Source organism: Vitis riparia, chromosome 4 (assembly GCF_004353265.1).
Source record: "Vitis riparia cultivar Riparia Gloire de Montpellier isolate 1030 chromosome 4, EGFV_Vit.rip_1.0, whole genome shotgun sequence".
Lineage (NCBI taxonomy): Eukaryota > Viridiplantae > Streptophyta > Magnoliopsida > Vitales > Vitaceae > Vitis > Vitis riparia.
Genome location: NC_048434.1, coordinates 21,095,345 through 21,115,741, shown reverse-complemented (window position 1 = coordinate 21,115,741; position 20,397 = coordinate 21,095,345). Strand labels below are relative to the sequence as shown.

The 20,397-nt window shown below is 33.9% G+C and overlaps 2 protein-coding genes across 2 annotated transcripts; one reads left to right on the top strand and one right to left on the bottom strand.

The window, feature by feature from the left end:
• Positions 1–1,126: 1,126 nt before the first annotated feature.
• LOC117913444 (aspartyl protease family protein 1) lies at positions 1,127–6,299 on the top strand. Its single transcript, XM_034828424.1, has 10 exons — positions 1,127–1,572; positions 2,029–2,164; positions 3,418–3,653; positions 4,089–4,313; positions 4,435–4,570; positions 4,678–4,751; positions 4,837–4,936; positions 5,018–5,075; positions 5,681–5,752; positions 5,833–6,299. Exons 1-10 carry the CDS (start codon positions 1,271–1,273, stop codon positions 6,051–6,053), a joined length of 1,560 nt encoding a protein of 519 aa, XP_034684315.1. The 5' UTR covers positions 1,127–1,270; the 3' UTR covers positions 6,054–6,299.
• Positions 6,300–9,027: 2,728 nt separating this feature from the next.
• On the bottom strand, positions 9,028–18,544 carry LOC117913443 (pre-rRNA-processing protein ESF1). The gene is made up of 7 exons (XM_034828423.1): positions 17,888–18,544; positions 17,443–17,517; positions 14,606–14,826; positions 12,474–12,636; positions 11,631–11,759; positions 9,936–10,636; positions 9,028–9,696 (listed from the first exon to the last, which is right to left on the bottom strand). Exons 1-7 carry the CDS (start codon positions 18,422–18,424, stop codon positions 9,330–9,332), a joined length of 2,193 nt encoding a protein of 730 aa, XP_034684314.1. The 5' UTR covers positions 18,425–18,544; the 3' UTR covers positions 9,028–9,329.
• Between the last annotated feature and the right edge of the window lie 1,853 nt (positions 18,545–20,397).

The window sequence follows — 20,397 nt, the reverse complement described above, 5'->3', positions numbered from 1 at the left end:
CAATGCCTTGACTCCTAGGTATGAACTAGACAAATGGACTTCTGGGTTTAGAGCTGTGTATTAAAACATTAGTTCCAGATTTATTTATGAATCATTCAAAGTGGAAGGTTCCTCACTCCTTATGACCCGGCTTATGTCATTTATTCCCTCTGACTAGGCGGCTGCGGATTCTTTGTAAAAACTACAGCCTACAGGCCAAAGTCATTGCGTGGTGGAGAGAAAAAGTCTTGTACGCATGAATGCTTGGAAAGTATGATGCCCAATTTAAAATGAATTAAGACCCACTAGTGGGTAGTGTTAGTTGGATTACGTGATCAAAATTCATTCAGGGAAATGGGTTTGTGTTGAGAAACTTCCGTCCATTGGATACTAAAATTAAAATTTAAAAATGGAGGATCAGTAGGCAAGGTATCGTGGGTGTATTCCACAGCAAAGATACACACCTAAGATTATAAAGTAATAAGATGGTCGGGGGGGTGCATATGAAAAAAGGCATATTTTGGGTTTGACTAATTTATACAATCAGGTCATATTAAAATTTACATATCATCAACATCATATCAATTTTTTTAAAAGCTGCAATGGTTATCAAATTGGGTATTGCAGCACTTTCCTTGTGTTTTTTTGTCAAGTTGAGTAGCAAATTTGAAGTCAGCTGCCTAGAAAAGACACCATGGAACAAGGACGTGTGTGGTCGTGGTTTGAAAATTCAAAGGAAGAAACAAGGTACAACCGTAGAACCGGCAGTTGAAAGTTGTGTACAGGCGAACAAGTGGTACTGGAGTTGGGTAGGTGACAGGTGGTGGGAAACAGCCTATGATTCTAATACAAACGTATAATTACAATTACTGGGCATTTTACCAAGTGTTTCCGCGTCCATGTCCACGCTCCCAACTCCCAGTCCCTGTCCCTACAAGCCAACAACTACCTCCATCTTTCTCAAAACATACTCAACGATCGCCTATATGTACACTATTCAATTATAAATCAGGGACGGGTCCCACCTCGCCGAACTCACTGGCCTCCAGATGGCCACGGTTTCGGCGTCACCCCAGCCGACCGACGACATTTCCCTCCTCTACTCTTATTTGACTCTCTCCCCTTCTACCTCGAACAGGTGGGAACTCCTCAATTTTCTTCCAAAACCTAACGCCTCCTCTATTATTGCATTATTTATTATTCTTTTCTCTGTCATAGATTTTACACGCGTATTTGTACAAAAATATTGCTCTGCGTTTTCTCATTGATTTCATGCAAAGAAGATAGAACCATGGGTTTTGATCTTAAATCTTGTTGGGTGTTGGTGGTGGTGCTGATATCGGGCTGGGTTTCGCAGATTTGTTATGGGTTGGGTACCTTCGGATTTGATATGCATCACAGGTTCTCCGATCCGGTCAAGGGGATTTTGGACGTCGATGACTTGCCCGAGAAGCTTAGTCTTCAGTATTACAAAGCTATGGCTCACCGCGATTGGGTGATTCATGGTCGTCGACTCTCTACCAGTGATGAAGTTAAGCCGCCCCTCACTTTCTCCGATGGAAATGAAACCTACCGTCTCAGTTCTTTGGGCTAGTATGCATTAGACCTTTCTTTCTTTTAATTAATATTTTAATTTAATTGCTTTTTATTTTTTATTTTTGCGTATTATGGGAAAATTGGTGGTGGTTGTTGGAGTTTGGTTCCGTCTGGATGCCAAGAAACGGGAGGAAAAGAAAAGAAAAGAATAGGAAAATTGAACCATATATCTTCACTGGTTTCAGTTTAAGAAGACAAAAATGGTTGACCCCATGGAATTTGGTTTTGTTAGCTGGAAAAGCATCTAAACGTTTGTGGCAATAATACCCTTAAAATTTGTCCATTGGAAACCAAGGGCATGTTTCCTGGAACCAAACAGGATGTTAGAAACATGTGGCAGTTCAAATTTTCTCCTTCTGGCAACCACACAGGGTGTTATGAATTATGGTTTTGGAATTCATTTTTGTGGCTTTCTTTTATTCTAACCATTTGTTTGAAACTTTGAAATTTCAGTTTGCACTATGCTAATGTTTCTCTGGGGACACCAAGTTTATGGTTTCTAGTAGCACTCGATACAGGCAGCGATTTGTTCTGGTTGCCGTGCGATTGTACCAGTTGCGTAAAAGGCTTGAATACAACATCTGGAAAAGTATGTTATTTTGTTTGAGTTCTAACGTTGGTTCTCACTCTGCTATTTTGTGATTGTTTTTACCATCTTTGCTAGAGCATGGATCTGCCTTGCGGGAAATTGTGCATTTTGTTATTGCTAGAGTCTCATGCAGCCCTTTTTCTTCTTGCTTTTGCCATCAATTTTCAATGCTAATATTTACACTATGTTTGGTCCCATAAAAGTATCAAGGAAAGAAAAAAAAAAGGTTCAGAAAAATTATTTTCTTGGTTTTACTATAGGAAAATATGAAAGAAAATGAAATGAAAATTAGTTTAAAACTTATATATTTTTAAATTATTTAATCTTTATATAGAAAGGTTAAAATATGTGAAATAAGCTTGAAACAACGTATAAAAATAATTTATTGATTTTAAATCTATTTGTTACTTCCCCTTTTTTTTTTCTTCTACTTTTCCTCTCTATTTCCTTTTCTTCATATTTTCTCTCGAATTTTCCAGAAGCCAAACAAAGTCTTGGTCATCACTTGTTTCTTTTAAAAATGAAAATTTTACATTTTTTTTAAACGTTTTAATTTGATTCAAGCAGTTTTGGTGTTGTTGGACCTCAGAAAGGTTTGGTCTGTACAAATCCCATTATATTAATAGAAAATCCAGGCTTTGAAACTTTGATTTTGGTTTGCCAATTCTGAGTTTATACCTGGAATTCCATGCAAGGGCTTTGGAATTTTCATTTTGATTTGCCGACTCTGAGCTTAACAACTGGAATTCCATGACTTATAAGTCCGTTCATGGTTAGTTTTAAAGCCTTATCAATCATCACATTACTGTTGTCATCCTTGAAGCTTCGTTTAAGTTTATTATTTCCAATAGTTACAGGTGAAGCTTGACAATTATTCTGGAGAATTTCTGAAATGCATCTTTACTGGAAGCTTATATATGAGGAAACTTGTCATAAATACACTTGTGCACTCTCTCATTTGTATAATCTTGTCTTTTTTTCTTTCATGAGTCAGTGTTGCAAGAAGCATGAGGTTATATAATTGATTATTGTATGCAATTCTGAACTATATACCACCATTGAAACCCGGGCACCATCTAGTCATGCTCTTTATATTCTTTTGGAATCAGGCATTGCTTTTAGAAACTAAATATGCTTCAGTGAACTTATGAATCCCTATTTTCCCTTTATATAGAAATTTGTGAGTATATTGGATTACTGCATGTTTCAAATCACTGTCTTTACAAAAAGTTCTGTGGCCTTTTCTCAAGCAGGTGATAGACTTTAACATTTACAGTCCTAATGCATCATCAACAAGCATAGATGTTCCCTGCAACAGCACTTTATGCCAACACAAAAACCAATGCTCTGCGACAGATGACACTTGTCCTTACCAAATTTCGTATCTTTCCAATGGTACTTCATCTACTGGGTTCTTGGTAGAGGATATGCTGCATTTAGTTACTGATGATGATGAGTCAAAAGGTTCTGATGCACAGATTACATTTGGGTAGGTAATTTCATTTCACCTCAAGATTAAAAATGGAAAAAAAAAAATGTAAATCTTGGCAAACTCGCTGCAGGTTTTGTCACCTACTCTGGCTTCCTATATTTAAATCTGGGTTAGATTTGTATCATTGTGGAGTTAAAAGTGACAAACCGTAGAGGGATTTAGATGAAGCTGAGATTTTAATTACATGGAAACATTAGAGTTTGCTCATATCGTCAGAAACCTTTTTGAGCCTTCCAATATTCCATCATTTGATACGAGTTCTATTTCGGTTTTTTTTTTTTTTTTTTTTTTTTGTCAAAGGGCTTGAATCACTTGCATATTCTCTTCCTAAAGTTTTTCTTTGGTTTTATGCTAGTAGACTGATATACATTTAACTGGATCTGTTTTCCTTTCCCAGAACACTTGTGACACTATGTGCTTCTTTGGTTGCAGTTGTGGTAAGGTCCAGACTGGCTCCTTTTTGGAGGGTGCAGCCCCCAATGGCCTATTTGGGCTTGGTATGGGCAGTATATCCGTTCCTAGCATTTTAGCAAAGGAAGGGCTTGTGGCAGATTCTTTTTCCATGTGCTTTGGAAATGATGGAACTGGGAGAATCAGTTTTGGAGATAAAGGCAGCTCAGACCAAGAAGAGACACCGTTTAATCCTAGTAAATCACAGTGGGTGATCATTTCTTATTTTGCATAGTGCTAATGGAAGGATTCTTGAGATTTGCTTCTGGACTATTTTTTACCAGATGACTTGCTACTTATACTGTTCTTCCTTGGAAATTGTTGTCAGACTACTTTATAATATCAGCGTCACTCAAATAAGTGTGGGGGGAACTTCTGCTGATCTTAATTTTGATGCCATTTTTGATTCGGGTACCTCATTCACATATTTAAATGACCCAGCTTATACATCTATCTCTGAAAGTGTAAGTAATTGAAACAGTGCATTTAATGATAGTGTATGGAGCTTCATTACATTTTGAGTGCATAAATTCACCCACAAAAATTAAAGCATAAATATTTCCTTTTGCAGTTCAATCTCAGGGCCAAAGATAAGCGGCATTCATCAAATTCTGACCTTCCTTTTGAATATTGTTATGACATAAGGTCGATTTCATCTGCATAATACCTCATTGGTTAGAGATATTTTCCTTCTAAACCACAGGTCCTGATTCTTGTCATTTCATTGCAGCGAACAGCAAACTACTGTGGAGTATCCAATCGTAAATCTAACAATGAAGGGTGGAGACAACTTCTTTGTTACTGATCCAATAGTTATAGTTTCTATTCAGGTGAGATTACTTTAAGTGATGTGAATGTGATATCCTTCTTCAGCACTCCTGGTATACTGAATTTATGCTCATGATTTCCAGGGTGGATATGTATACTGTCTGGGTGTTGTCAAAAGTGGAGATATCAATATAATAGGACGTGAGTACCATTTACAAAATCACACTGCTTAAGTGGTGAAATTTACATTTTATATTTATGAATTTCCATTTCAATGTTTAGCATCATTTTGGGATTTACCATAGCCTTGTGCTCATTCGCAGACGGTTGCTAAGGCAATTAACTGCTGGGGTCTGTTCTTGAGCATTCCTATTCATAACCTTTACTGTATTTCAATTTTCGTGCAAACTTTAGCTTTTCTTTGGCTTGACTTCGGCTGTTTTTGGTGTCATAGAGAAGCTCTTGAAAAATGGTTCTAGAAAAATTCCCATTAGTATTATTTTGTGGGCAACAACAAAATTCTATAAAGTTTGGAATGAAGTGAGTGAATAAAGATTGCTATAAATTGAAGGAAATAGCTTTATTTCTTTTTGTGTGGAACATTGGGTTGGATATGCAAACCTCATTCTTGACATCGATATACAAATTAATAATATTTGTACAAAACAGTTTTTTGTAGCCCTGCTGGGTATGAAAAACTCTTATTGACTTTAAGATACGCCCTAATTTTCCATCATAAGAAGACATACTTTATTTGTGTGCATAGAGAAGTTGTTGCTTACAGAATGAGTCATTCATCTTTGCAGAAAACTTCATGACTGGTTACCGCATAATTTTTGATCGAGAGAAGATGGTTCTGGGTTGGACAAAATCTAACTGTGAGTATATGAATATGATTTCCATGTTGAGGTGGGTCCTGGTTTAGCTTCCTAGTAGTAATGAAAACTCTTTTACCCAGGTTATGACACAGAAGAATCGAATACTCTACCTATCAATCCAGCCAACTCTCCTGTGGTTCCACCCACTGTTTCTGTAGAACCAGAAGCCACTGCTGGGAATGGCAATGGTTCACATATCTCAGAGGCCCCTTCACCTTTAGCAAATGGTTCACCTACCTGGAACTCCTTCATTCTAGCACTCCTGATGGTTTTTCTTCCCATTTTAGCCAGCATTCTATAATTTTTTTTTAGGGTCATGATATATATATATATATATATATATATATATATATATACCACCATATTTACTGATAGAAATTTGTTGGATATACAACAAAATTGGAGGCATCTACAGGCTTCCTATTCTTTGGTTTGGAACCTTAAAAGAGTTGTATGGTTTTGACTGTGGGCATATATAGAAAATAGAACTACTACTGCATTATCTTGCTTATTAATAAAAGTTCAGTTCTTGGGAGTCTTATGTTTATTTTCTTTTTCCTGGAATTGATTTGTGTACAGATATGATTTTGTTTAACATTAGATGTTTTGTCTAAGGCCATACTTTTCTGAGGGGCCACTACTGAATATTTTGATTATCTGACACTTGAAAACTTGAAAATTTGGATAAACAAATTGAGTGAAACCTCTTAGAGTAGCAGAAGGTGAAGCAGAGGTCACGATGCTTGGGCATCTTCCAATCAATGGATGAAAATTATCCAAAAATCCATAATTTTGTAGCATGAAGAGAGGGTATCTTTGATTATCCTTCCCCATAAAAGGCAATTTCAAAAGTGATTTTTTTTTCAACTTCTACAAAAATATCATTTTTTTTTATATATTTATATGAAATCAATTATGGATATTTTGACCTGTATCTATATTTTCTTCATTATTTATATAATTGTTTAATTTTTTCAATAAAAAATCTCAAACATGATCAATTTTATTTAAGAAGACTATATGTATGTTTAAGAGTGATTCTTAAAAGCGTATTTTATTTTTTTAATATTTAGAAGATAAAAATTTTCAAGTGTTTGAAAGATTAAAAGTGTTTTCTATGATAAGTGTCAAATGGACTTTAATTATCATTATTTAAAATGATGATTGAAGTGTCGTTATTTTAATATTTTTGCAATTTTTTTTAAAAAAATAGCTTAACCTAATTTATGCCATCTCAATCTCAAGAACAATTGAAATAATAAAAAATAGTCTAATATTTTTTTTATTTAATTGTAACCAAAAAATCACAATAAAATTATTTTAAATTTTGTTGTGGAAAATAAAGTAGAAAAAGAAGAAATAGAATGATAAAATAGAAAATGAAAATTATTTCATTAATAGGTAATCCCATATATAAAGTGTCAAGAAAACATTTACGTTAATATGAATAAACATTCATAAGTTACCACAATATAATAAATTCTCCTATCTTATAACATTCCCTTAGATGCTCATAAAAACATGCTTAATTAAAACCTAGTTAAGAAAAACTTAAGTGAGAAAAACCGAAAAGAGTACAATATTATTTAAATAATTTAGTCATTATGAGTGTCTTATAAAAAAATTTACCAATAAAATTTAGTGGGATAAAACTTGAAAGAAGGAAAAAATATGCGGTATATCTTTATTATTATTATTATTCCTCATTTAAACATGATTGTGCTTTCTTTAATACTTCAATTAATAGGACAATCAATATCTGTATTCCACAATTATACCTTTGTTTTTTCAATGCAGTTATCAATTATATCTTTGTTTTTTCAATGCAGTTAATGATAACGTTTTAGTAAATAGATCTACTAAATTATCACATAACTAGATTTGTTGAATATTAATTTCACAATTCTCTTGAAACTCAAAAGTGTAGGAAAAATTGGGAGAGATATAATTAATTCCATCACTTTTTATAACTCCTTATTTACATTATGTTCATGTAATTTGGTAGTATTATATTTGATGAGGGATAATTCACATAATTATTGAATATAATGGATTATTGACCTTAGTTATACATATTCATAACTTGTTTTATGAATTACAGGCATCTTTGAATGATTTGAATATGTTGGTATCATTCTTTGCTTGATTAATCTTCATCATAGCATTGTACTATCATAGATAAATATATATCCTTTTAAGATCGAGTTTTGCGGAGGTCTAACAAATAGTGAGCATCCTTGTATCAAAGTAACTAAGATTATGATCTTTTCAAATAGAATAAGCTCATGATGATTATTCTACGAAGATATCATAATACATGTTCGATTTCGTTTCAATATTTTACGAAGATATCATAGTACATGTTTGACTTCGTTTTAATACCTTAGTCGGTGCAAAAAACTATATCTTACAAGACTTAAGAAAATATTTTTAAAATGATAATAAGAAGTAATAATAGATATTTTAAGTTAGTTTTGTTAATAAATAATAAAAATTGATATATCTATTATATAATTTGTGACATCTAATAATAATATTATGGATTTAAAAATACATTTTAAAGATATTTATTTAATTTGGATATATTCAATGAAATAAAAGAGATTATGATACATGTATAAGTATTTTTTATTTTAAAATATTGATAATTTTATTTATAAATTTATATTTATTTGACATTTAATTATTATACAAAACGTATAATAATTAAAATTAAAATTAATTAAATTATAATAATTTTATTTTAATTAATTTACAATCTATACATATTATGAGATATTTATAATATAAATACAAGTAGGATATTTACATTAACGAATCTTATAGATACTGTTTGTTTATAATGTAAATACATATAAATACATGTACAATTTAATTGAAATAGCAAAGTTAACTTAGTGGCACGGCCGATCCCGTTTTGGCTTGAGGTCATGGTTCAATCCCATCCCTCCGCACCAACTCCTTTTTCATTTCAGGGATGAAATACAATCCCACCTAAACACAACCAAGATGAGTATTTAAACCAAAGTGCTGGTACAAGCTAATAATTGCAAAGCGACTTGGGCTGGGCTTCAATGAGTCCAGATGGGTGGGGTAGCTTTGAGATGGGCCGAGCTCTAACAGCCCAACTCAAAATTTTGAAATCAAACAATACTGTTTCAATCTTCTATCCCATCCCATGCCCTCAAGCATCAGACCAACTGGCCAACTTGCAAATCCAGTTGTGGTCTGTCCGGAAGGAAAATGGTACAGAAATTGAATTCTTGGGGAACTCATTTGGCCATCATGATCAGAAATTCTTTATTCCTTTACCTGAACCCTCAACAGCATGGGATGACATCCAACACTGAAATGTGCCAAACCAATACGATACAAAAAGGGTCCAAATACAGAAACCCAGTATCAGACTACATAATTACAAAACTTCATAAAATAATCACTCATCTCTCTCAAAAGTTTGTCCTATTGCCGCACCTCTGTTTGCTGCTTCTGCCTTCTATTTCCTTTTGACACTTACATTAGAAAATTCGGGTAGCAGGTTTTTGAGGGACTCAAAGGGAAAAAAAAAGGATTGGTTTCATTTTTGTAGAACTCTAGCCTTTTTCTTAACCGATTGAACCAAAGATGATAGTTCATGATCTTGTCCCTTCTCTTCCTTCTTGTTAAATAGCATATTTTCACTTTTTCTAGGCTTCTTGCCATTAGAGGGCAATTTAACTTGCTTCGATTTTGTCTTAATTGACCTAACTAATGAGGACAGCTCGTGCTTCTCTCTCTTTGATGACAACACATCAGACATCAAGGGCTGGTCTTTGTTTGCCTCAGGGCCATCAGATGAGGGTCGGGTTTGTTTCTGTAACTTCATTGCCTCCTTTCCCCGCAATGCATCCCCATCACTCTTCTGCTGCTGCTTCTGCGCCAACTGCCGAGCATAGGTTGCACTCCTGCAACAACAAAACCAGCATGTTTAACCAATGACAATAATATAAGCAAATCTCTGAACATGGCCACAAATCTCAGGGGCAAAAAATTTTTGGATTTCTAGCATCAGAATAAACATGGCAATTAGAAGATCAGGATCATCCAATTGCCTCGTTTATAAGCCCAGGAACAAGTGATTTGGAATACCAATAGTGCTAGCTTCTGAAAATCAGAGGAAACTACATTACTGCATGGGTGATACCTTTTGAATTGTGGATCTGTCGGATCTAAAGCAAAGAGAGGTGACGTGAAGATAGATGAAAACCGTGGATCATCATAGTCAACAGCTGGTATTTTGTCTTCATCTGGAGCTTCTTGTCCTTTTCTCCCCTTACTCTTTTTACGTTTCAAATTATATCCCTTCACACTGGTATCTGCTCCCTCTTCATCAGCTAGCAATAACTCAAGCTCTGCCCTGCTAACCTCGGCTTCCTTACCAGTTTCTTGCTGAAGCTTCTTCTTTTTCTTGTCATTTTTACCTTGAGTTACCTCCTTAGTTCCTTTGGCAGAGTGCTCTTCCACAAAAAAGTCATCAGGTTGTTCCATTAGTTCTTGATCAGTATCATCACTCTCATCCTCTGATGAATACTTGGACCTATTTTTTCTAGCCTTCCTTTTCTCGCTTCTCTTCTTGAGATAAGCCTCCCAAACTGTTTCTGACTTTTTCTCTCTCTTTTCTAGAATGCGCTTGCTTATATCCTCCAATCCAGTATTGAAAGTGACTTCCATATCCTGGCCATCCTCCTCATCATCTCTATCAGAGCCATCCCCAGACTCTAATAAAGCAAGGTACTTATTTTGTCTCTTATGCTCTTTATCAGATTGGTCATCGTTCTCATTATCATCTGTCTCACTCTCATCGGTATCAGAAGCCAAAAACTCCTTCATTGCCAACTCAGCTTGCTATATGGAAAAAAACCACTCAGTATTGAAAGTACTAACATTGAGAAACAAACTCAACAATAGAAAGTGTATATTATCAGATCCATTGATCATCATATCATCACTATTTCTGGTTGATGCTTTTCATTGCCCAAATTATTATAATCATCATTATTATGTCATAATGCAGCTATCAAGGTTTCAGATATCAGTCAAAATACACCAAGATATTTTCATACACATTTTTATATTGACACATGTAGCAGATTACATGTGCAATTTAAATTCCAATATATTGTCACTAGGACAATCTATGTGGTAAAATCTTGGCAAACTGGCTTTTCAGGTCTAACTTATATGTTCATATCATATTCTACATGAATATAAGCACATCTTAATCATTTGGCACACAAGAGAGCCCTTTTCTTGATTCATTTGATTTTAAAATATGATTTTGAACTTTTTAGTTGAATAGGAAATGTCCAAGTGACAGTACAGTATCAGGGTAATTAATAAAAGCATTGTCCCGATGAGGGGGAAAGCTACAGTAAGAGGAAATGAAGGCCCTTGAGTTGGAACAGAATCATTTCCCACACAACATAGAGAACTTTTGTGCAACATTTACAACTTTGGAAGAAAACCAAAAAGTTTCATGTTTTCTTCTAAGAAAATGGAATTTGCATTCTATTGCATCTTTCATTTGGAATTTCATCACAAACCAAACCCACCCACCACCCCTCCTCTCTCTCCCCGATACACAAATCCTTTTCCCCCCCAGCCACAGAGAAGGATACCAAAGTAAAGCAAGAGAAGAAAACAGCAATCTTTTAAGTAAAATGACAGCATATAATATATTAGGCAAACCGTTTATTTGGTATCGCACAGTAAATAGAGTGCATGATATGAACTCTTCTCTACCCTAAATTTTCATAAAGATTGCAAAACCCAGTAAAAGTTGAATTTGTAACAGATTATCAGATTGATCTGAAGCAAATGTATAAATAATTTCACCAACCTCATCATCATTGTATTTTCGTTTCAAGGTCTTTGCTCGTTGAGGTTCATCTTCATCCCAAGAAATATGGATTTTACTGTGTTGCAGTGCTCGAGTATGGAAATCCAAACCCTCATACTTTGCTGGTGCCTAAGCAAGTACAAAAAAAATTCAACAACTAAACCATCAATTCATATTAGTTAACTGACTTAAGTTGTGTTGAGGCTTATAGGAGTTTAAATATTGTAGCATGCAATATATAGTCTTTGTAAGATAAAGATGACTGCTATTACAGGTTGCACAAATGCCTGATTTGATTTCTAACTACAATAGAAAGAAACCAAAACAAGCAGCACAACAAGTGAGGAGTCGGCCAGGAAAAAAATGAACTTTAAACAGAGTGGTAATGGAGCCAAAAGGATATACAAACCAGCAAGGGTGGAGTTTTCTGACAACTCATTTTGGAGAATCCTGATAATTTCTATTAAAAATTAAGATGATGGTCCCAGAATGGACTGTTCAGAAAGATTTTTCAACTAAAACATCAAGAAATAAACTTCCAACCACGTCTTCTGCATCATTTCCCTTTTTTATGGTTCCAAGAAGAATTAATGGCTTCTAAAAAACATTCAATCACACTCTTAGGGACCATGGAAGTCGGGAGTACGAAGTAAGATGTTTCATGGAAGTGTCTGTAAAGAGATGAGAAAGATAATCAACGATAATAACTCATATGCTAGCAGAAAGTAGAAACAGAAGCGATAATATAAAAACCAGTGAGAGAAGATAAATAGATAAGAATTATGGTATTTTGTCCTTGTTATCATAAGCCTCTTACTATCATTAAAGGGTCGCATAACATACCTCTGTTGCAATGTCGTGGGGAGGATGCTTAAACTCCATTGAGTCAGGAATAAACCTTAAGTCCAGAACATTTGATGATCTTTCAAACTCAATTCCATCACAAGCTTTATAGAGGTAATCTGCTGTAGCACTGGAATCACAATCTACCACAGCGTAGTAATAACTAGAAAAATACATGCAGACAAAAAAGGTAAGATGTGTTGAACATTTCAAATGCAAAAGAAAAAGCTTATTAAAGTTAAAACCAAGAATAGAGTAGCAGTAATGCAAAATGACCACATGAACATATGACACAATCTTCAAGGTTTGCCATGAATGCCAAGAGATTATTTGAAAGTAACAGACATAAACAATTCAAACCTAAGATGAAGTTCATAAATTTAGTTGGGCCTCGCTCTCAGTGAAACATACACTCATAAAATGCCATAGGACTGTCTTGACTAGTAAGAGATGTAAGCATAGGAAGAGTTCTTGCTACTAGTTTTGTCAGGGGGTGGCAATTTTGACACAACCCAGCAACATGATTTGAAAACAACACAAATTTTAACAGGTTTAAGTTAGGCACAATTATGCTCATATGCATGTCCACTCATGTAACATATTTAATAAACAGGTCATGTTTAGGTTTGATGGTTCAACCCATCTAACCTATTTACCTAATCGTATCAAGATGACCTATTTTGTGACATAACCCATTTATAACTTGTTTAACCCATATAAATTTATTAATTTTATATATTTAAAAATTATAAAATTAAAAAACATATATTATGAATATCATATAATTAAAAAATTAAATAACAAACTAAAGTAAAATTTCATAATAGAATTAAAATATTTATAATTAAAATTTAAATAAAATTATAAAAAGTATAAAAATAAATTTAATTTATTTTCTATGTTATAATTTATTTATAATTAAAAATTAAATAATTAAGTGCTTGTTTGAATACACTTTCTATTTTCTATTTTTAAAAATAGAAAATAATTGTGAAGTCTGTATAAAATATATTAACTCTTATGTAAAATAATAAACTTACCTTATATCCTTAAAAATCAATTTTAAATTTTTTAAAACTTGAGATAGTGAAAAAATTTTAATACCATAATTTTTTTAAATGGTTTTTCAAGGTCATTATCTTTTTAAGGTAAGTCTCAAAGAGTTCTTATATTTTATATGGGAGTTACAAGCATGTTGTATTTTTTAAAAACAGAAAACAAGAAGAGTATTCAAAAGACACCTAAATTAATTAATAATTGAAAAAACTAATTTAAAGTTAAAAACAATTAAAAAGCATTTTAAAAATAATACTTACATAAATTTAAAATCTTAAAGAGGTTAAACAGGTTATAATCGTTTTAATGGTTTAATGGGTTTAATAGGCTAGGATTGTGTTAATAGGTTATCTGCATCAATTCATACAAAATCAACACAACTCATTTATTAAATAGGTTGTATTCGGGTTAAGTAAATTTTTGGCATTTCTTACTTCAACATTACACGACCCACTATGACCCCTACCTATTGTGCCTTGAGGAAATTACATTCATCCTAGAGACATCTCTAATCCATATGAAGAGATGGTTTAATAATTATCATTCCTAAACTGCAGTCTCTGATGCACCCTGGATCAGCAACATGGCAATGGGTTTGTGTGTGTGCGTGCACATACATGTGTACCTATGTGTGTGTATTTCAATCTATTCATTTTTTTAAAGGTGTATTTGGACAAACTCATGTATGTGTATAATACACAGTTTCTGGATTAGGCCACCAGAAAAGCCTACTGCTGTGAGTCTCCTTCTACTTCTACATTGTCATGTTTTCCTCACTTCCTTCACTTCTTCTTGACCTTGAGGTTATGAGAGTTAACATATTACACCATCAACCCATCCAATGGAAATGATTGGGATGATTTTGGAAAAAAAAAAACGTACACAAGTAAAATGTCAGAGCTATCTCCCTATGCCTTTATGGAAAATAAGTTGAGCCAACCACACAAATACTACCAGTTAGAAACCTAACGATACAAAATTATTCCTATATTTACTTGAAGATTAATCGATTATTCAGAGTGGTATCCCTGTAGTAGTAAAAGGTGTAATCAAAGAATTTGAACAGGGTCAAGCACCTTAGCCGACTTTTCTCATAAGCACGCAGCTTCTCATCATCAATCTCATTATCGCCATCATCATCACTTTGCTCTTTTTCATCATCAAACAGGCCTATAGGACCATGTACTGCTTCCTCTTCCATACGCTTAAGTCCAAACTCAGAGGGATAGATAGCCACAGAAAGGATGTGTCCATCTTTAGGGAGAAATGAGCTCAGCACCATAAAAAGATCAACAGCCTACAGCATGCAACATAGTTTCAGTTGAGGCCTTAAGGAGACACCACCAAAAGGAGAAATTTTATAAATAAACTATAAGACTCTAACTAATACAGCTTAACCAGCAAAACAAAATTAAAAGGTAGAAAAACCTCATACAAAGAAAACCTTCAGTTCAACATTAATCTTTGCCACAGAAGTAGCATATTGTTCAAAAGGAAACAGTGCAGCAAAACAGACTGAAAAAAGTAGCTACCCTGGAAGAATCTATACAAAAGAAAAATGCAAAACTACTACTGTAAATTTAGGAAAATAGGACATAGAAGAATTGCTGAAAATGATTTTATCATTACCAGTGAAAAAAATCCTTACTCTATACCTTCATCTAAAGTAATAGCACTTTCTAACAAAGAGAATAAAACTTTATACATGTGAGAATAAAAACATTAGCAATCTCATGACATCAATTCTGCAAACAAAGGTTAGCTTCATGTCTGGTCGTCAACAGCCTCATGCCCATCCCTGGTTACAATATCACTCAATTTAAGACCAAAACTGACAACTTACAAATAACTGACATGAGAATGCCTGATTCAACTTACTAAACTAGCAACACTTGTATTCTATATGGTAGATTGCAGCTCCTTTATAACATTTTTTTTGACAGGTAAAATTTTGTCCCCATTGGGACTTAAACCTAGAACCTCCCATAAACCCTCCCAACCTTTTACACTTCAGCCAGGCTCAAAGGCATGTAGCTCCTTCAAAACTTGCTAATTGCTATATAGTTGACCACACGTGCTACAGTAAATATGAAGAGGTTCTATCCCTGTGTACTTTGGTATGCCTTTTTTCTATGAGCTGTTAATATTATTTTTGCTTGCCTATCAAATAAAAAAGGGGGAAAAAGGTCAAGGTTCTGTAATGCAGTGGATGGATTGCAGAAGTGGTCCACATAATTCCACTTTTGAAACAAAAGATCTGATTGTGTTTGCACCAAAAATAGATGACTGTGAGGCCCGATAAGGCATAGAGTACATCTGGCATAAAATCACCATCAGCTTTTGAAAGTAATATAAAATGAGAATACCCACCTGCCTATCATAGAAAAATTCACTTGTGATAATATTTTTTTCCAGTAAACCAGTAATCACCCAATTGATTATTAACGTCAAGAAGTTGCAGGAAAGAAAAAAAATAGGAATTTGACATGGGTCACACTAAGCAATCTTGTTCTAAGAATTAAAATTTTGGCCAATTTCCTTCTTTCTCTTTATGAAGGTAAACTAAGCAAACATATTAAAAGCATTTGACAATTTTCAATTTCTTATATTCTGTCAAACAAAGAAAAAAACTTAAATTATCATAGGAGAATTCTGATGTTATCCATACATCTACAATATCACTTCACAATTCTCTTCACTGCTTTTATGACCAGAAATGGCATAAAAGGGAAAATTGTTCCATAGGCTGAAGATGCACTACAAAGGCATGAGACAGAGTGCATGTTAACATAGGAAGAGGGTGTGATCCTAGTGAAAGCTGCTCAATGGTCAGAGGCAATTTTGTTACAGCCTCAGATTAGAATAGGTCCAAAAAAGCAAGAGAATGCCATGGGTATAAAGTTCCATTAAGATAAAATAAGCTACAAGGGATGGACATCCAGAAATAGCCATTGGGCTTTACCTTTTTCCAAGTGATTCAACTGCATTCTAAAACCGTAACATAATGATAATGAGGGTAAAACAAGGATGATGGTTTCTTTTCCTCAGTACCATCAGTAGCCTGCCTTACAGATACACCATAACATGACCAAACTTTAGTACCATTTCCATAAAACAATTTGTTCCTCTCAGGCTGCTTCACTCTCATGATGTGCAGTATTTTGCTGACTTGATACTTATTAAACAAATTATCTTTATTATTGGATTATCTTCAATCCACATGATGGGTGTTCCTACTGAAATATATACCATGTCAGAGAGGAAAAACTAACTCCATCCCTGACTTTGCCATATTCTCCAAAATGAGTAAATGAAACTAATTTCTTCAGAGAAATTAATTTCCATAAATTCATTACCAAGAAGACCTCAGCAATTATAGGGCATTGATTCCCTAAGAAATCCAGAAACCATCTGTGGTGTTTCTAGTTTGAGAATAAAGGCAAAGAAAGCACATCTCCTGAGTTATCATTGACGTGTTAACTGAAAAGCAAGAGTTGAACATAAAAAAAATGATGAACTTCAAACAAATGGCTTAAGATCTTTGTACCAAGTGATGATGCAGTGAGGTGTTACCTAAGAAATTCCTTTTTTTCATAATGGGAAAAATGCCCTCTATGGAATCCAGTAAAGATAGTAGGAGTTCACTATAAATGAAAATTGTAAAATAACATGCAAAAGCCATGAACTTTATATCCATATCCCCGTGAATATGCAAAATGAGTGACATCAACAGCTAAAGTGATGAAACACCCGGTTTATACTGGCCACCTGAATCTGCTTCATATCTAATTGCAACTTTTCACACAAGTACTCTAAAAAATAGCTCATTTCAGCAACACTACAAACACATTTGAGATGCTTTTATGCCATACTGTCTAGCAACAGATCAAAATTCCAAACTCTGATGTCATACCTTCACTTGTCTCCACTCCATATTAACAACAGCCAGCCGGTGTGTTTCTTGTTCGATTACCGGTATATTTTCCTCCTGTTCCACATGGTAGCCCAATAAATCGATGTGAGAATTTAATTAAAAGAAAAAAAATAAATTACAAATAGAAGTAGGCTCTGTTTAGTTTCTGAGCAAATGTCCAGAAAGGAAATAAATTAAAATTTGCAATGTATTAGCTTCTAAAAAAAATATGCATTCCATGAAAACTAAAACACTGTTTAATTTCGTTATTCATGTTTTCGATTTTTTAAAGAAACAAAAACAACAAGGCTCAAAGTTTTTCTTTTCTTTTTTTCTTTTTTTCCTCTCTTTCCTCCATTTCCTAGCAACCAAACAGGCTTAAATTCATCAAAACATTCACCAAAAAAATGTTTTATTTTAAAAAATAAAATAGCATAAAATTTACTTGTGCGGGTGACTCTTCCTCCGAGTAAACTCCGTCATCCTCTTCATCTGTATCACTACCAGTGGAAGAAGCATCACTCTCCGATTCATACTCCGCTCCAGATAGCTCCGAGTCACCGTCCGATTCAGAAGCGGACAACTTCCGAATCTCATTCTCGTCTTCGTCTTCCTCACTGCTAATTTCTTTCTTCTTCTCTTCCTCTTCTTGTTCTTCGAGTCTATAATAATGGCTCAAAGTGTTTCCCGACCTGTCTTTCTTAGGTTTTCCTCTCTTGTCCAGTGGAGCAGAGGATGCAGTGAAGCTCTTATCGTGGAACATGCGGTTGAAGCGAGAGTCAATTTCAACCTTGCTTTTGTGCTTCGGAACCTTCTGAAATCTAGGGTCCGAGTGTAGGGACGAGAACCGAGCGTCGGTGACGATCTTCCCTCCATTTTTACTTCTTCTATCTTCCGCACCACCTGCACTATCAGATTCCTTCTTTACCTTCTCCTCCTCCTTCTCCATCTTCTTCCTGTCGTTCGATTTTTTCGAACCCATCCCTCCCTCACCAAAAACCCCTAAGACAAAATTCTTCCAGAACAATTGAAGAGACGCTGCTTGTCGCCTTTCTAAATAACAGAGAAGCTAGGGTTTTTCTGAACCGTAGGAGAGCTTGCCCTGAGAGACGGGCAGCCCAATCTTTTACTTACGTTTGGCCCGAACTAAGCCCTCTTTTGATTGTAGCGAGTGTGGTCTGCTGTTATGAAGCCCAATGGGCTCATTAATTTAGAATGTGCCACTGACCCTTCTTGGGCCTCTTCAATGCAAGGCTCGCAAGCTTGCCGAGTCACGGAGCTTATCTTTTGTCTTTGGCATTGTCAATTTCTAAATGAATCAAAATTCTGCACTTGATTTCGCCTCTGAATTCTAGAGATGTTTCATCATACCTGTTCAACTAAAGTGGAACACCGCAATCTATGCCCCTGTTTGTTTCATTCTATTAACCCATCACAGTCGATCCCTCAATATGTTGCATGCCCATGCACGCGAGGAAAAGGCAGAGGGACATGGTTGTTGGGTAGGGTAGATTGAGGTTCGGATTCGGGAAATGATTGCTCCCACTCTTACATTTGAAAACCCCATCACATCAGATTTTTTGTTTGCACCAAAACCGGACCATCATAACTAATAAAGTAGATACGTGCTGAACAAGCTTTGATTGCGCCACTAACGAATTTGATGGCTCAACCATACCCCCCCTCCAACATTTCCACATGAAGCCAATTTTACATTATCTTTCCAACAACGCAAGAATAGGATGAATCATAATCTCACGTAGAGAAAAAAGAAGGATAATTTCATTCATTTTTTCCTAAAGTTTTGATTAAATAAGCTCAGTTCTTATAAGTTTGAAATTTCTTTAAATATCTCCGAAGACGAGGCCATAGATTTTGGTTAGAGAGGATGTGATTGAAATATGCACAATCGTAGATAAAAACTTAGATTTCATAATAATAATCCAAAAGGACTTTTAAAAAAAGACTAAATATTTTCAAAAACAATTTGTAAAATTGTTTTCTCAAATTTTGTAAAACAAAAATTTGTTTTTAAATATATATTTTTTTAAAAAAAAAAAATTTATATACAGTACTTTATTTTTAATCATTTTACATATTTTTATTTTTAAAACAAATGAAAACAATTCAAAACAACTAAAAGATATTTTTTAAGACATTCTGTCTTTTGTATGTGAAATATGTTTTTTTTTTCACTATTTTTAAAAAATTGTTATCAACAAAATCTAAGTATAAAATTAACTAAAAGTAATGAGATTTTTTTCCTTAAACTTTTCTATGATACGATAATATTAGAATGACACTATTAGCATAATAAAATTTTGAAGCTAATATATCCCCATAATGTGACTAATTAAATAGCACACAATCTAATATAATTGTTTAATGTATTTCTAAATTAGATATTTTTTAATAAGTCTCAAAAAAAAATTAAAAATTCTAACTCAGAATTAAAGAGAACATACAATTTAAAAAATTATTTAATAAAATGTCAAATACAAAATTACCAGAAAAATTAATATAGTTAGAAGAGTCATAATAAAATTAATACATATAATGCGAGAATGAAAAATAAATAAAATGTCGAATCCATGATAAAAGTTAAATTAAAATTTTAAAATTCAAAATTAAATATATGCATGAGATTGGGGGGAAATTGAGGGGGCCATGTGCCCCGGGCCACTAGTGGTTCCCCTAGTCAACACCTCTCATCTCCTTTTCAATTATTGTTTTGACTTACCTCATCTCTCGACTCAAAATCAAAAAGGTATTTGATTGAAATTTCAAATCAATAAGAGTTCATTGATTTTAGCCAAATCCTAAGTAGAGGTGAGTGAAAATAACCCTAAAAAAAGAATCAAAATCTTAATAAAAATAAGATATAATTATGATCCAAACTCATTAATGAAAGAAAATTACTCATTAATGAAAAGGAATCTGAGTAATTTCTCATTC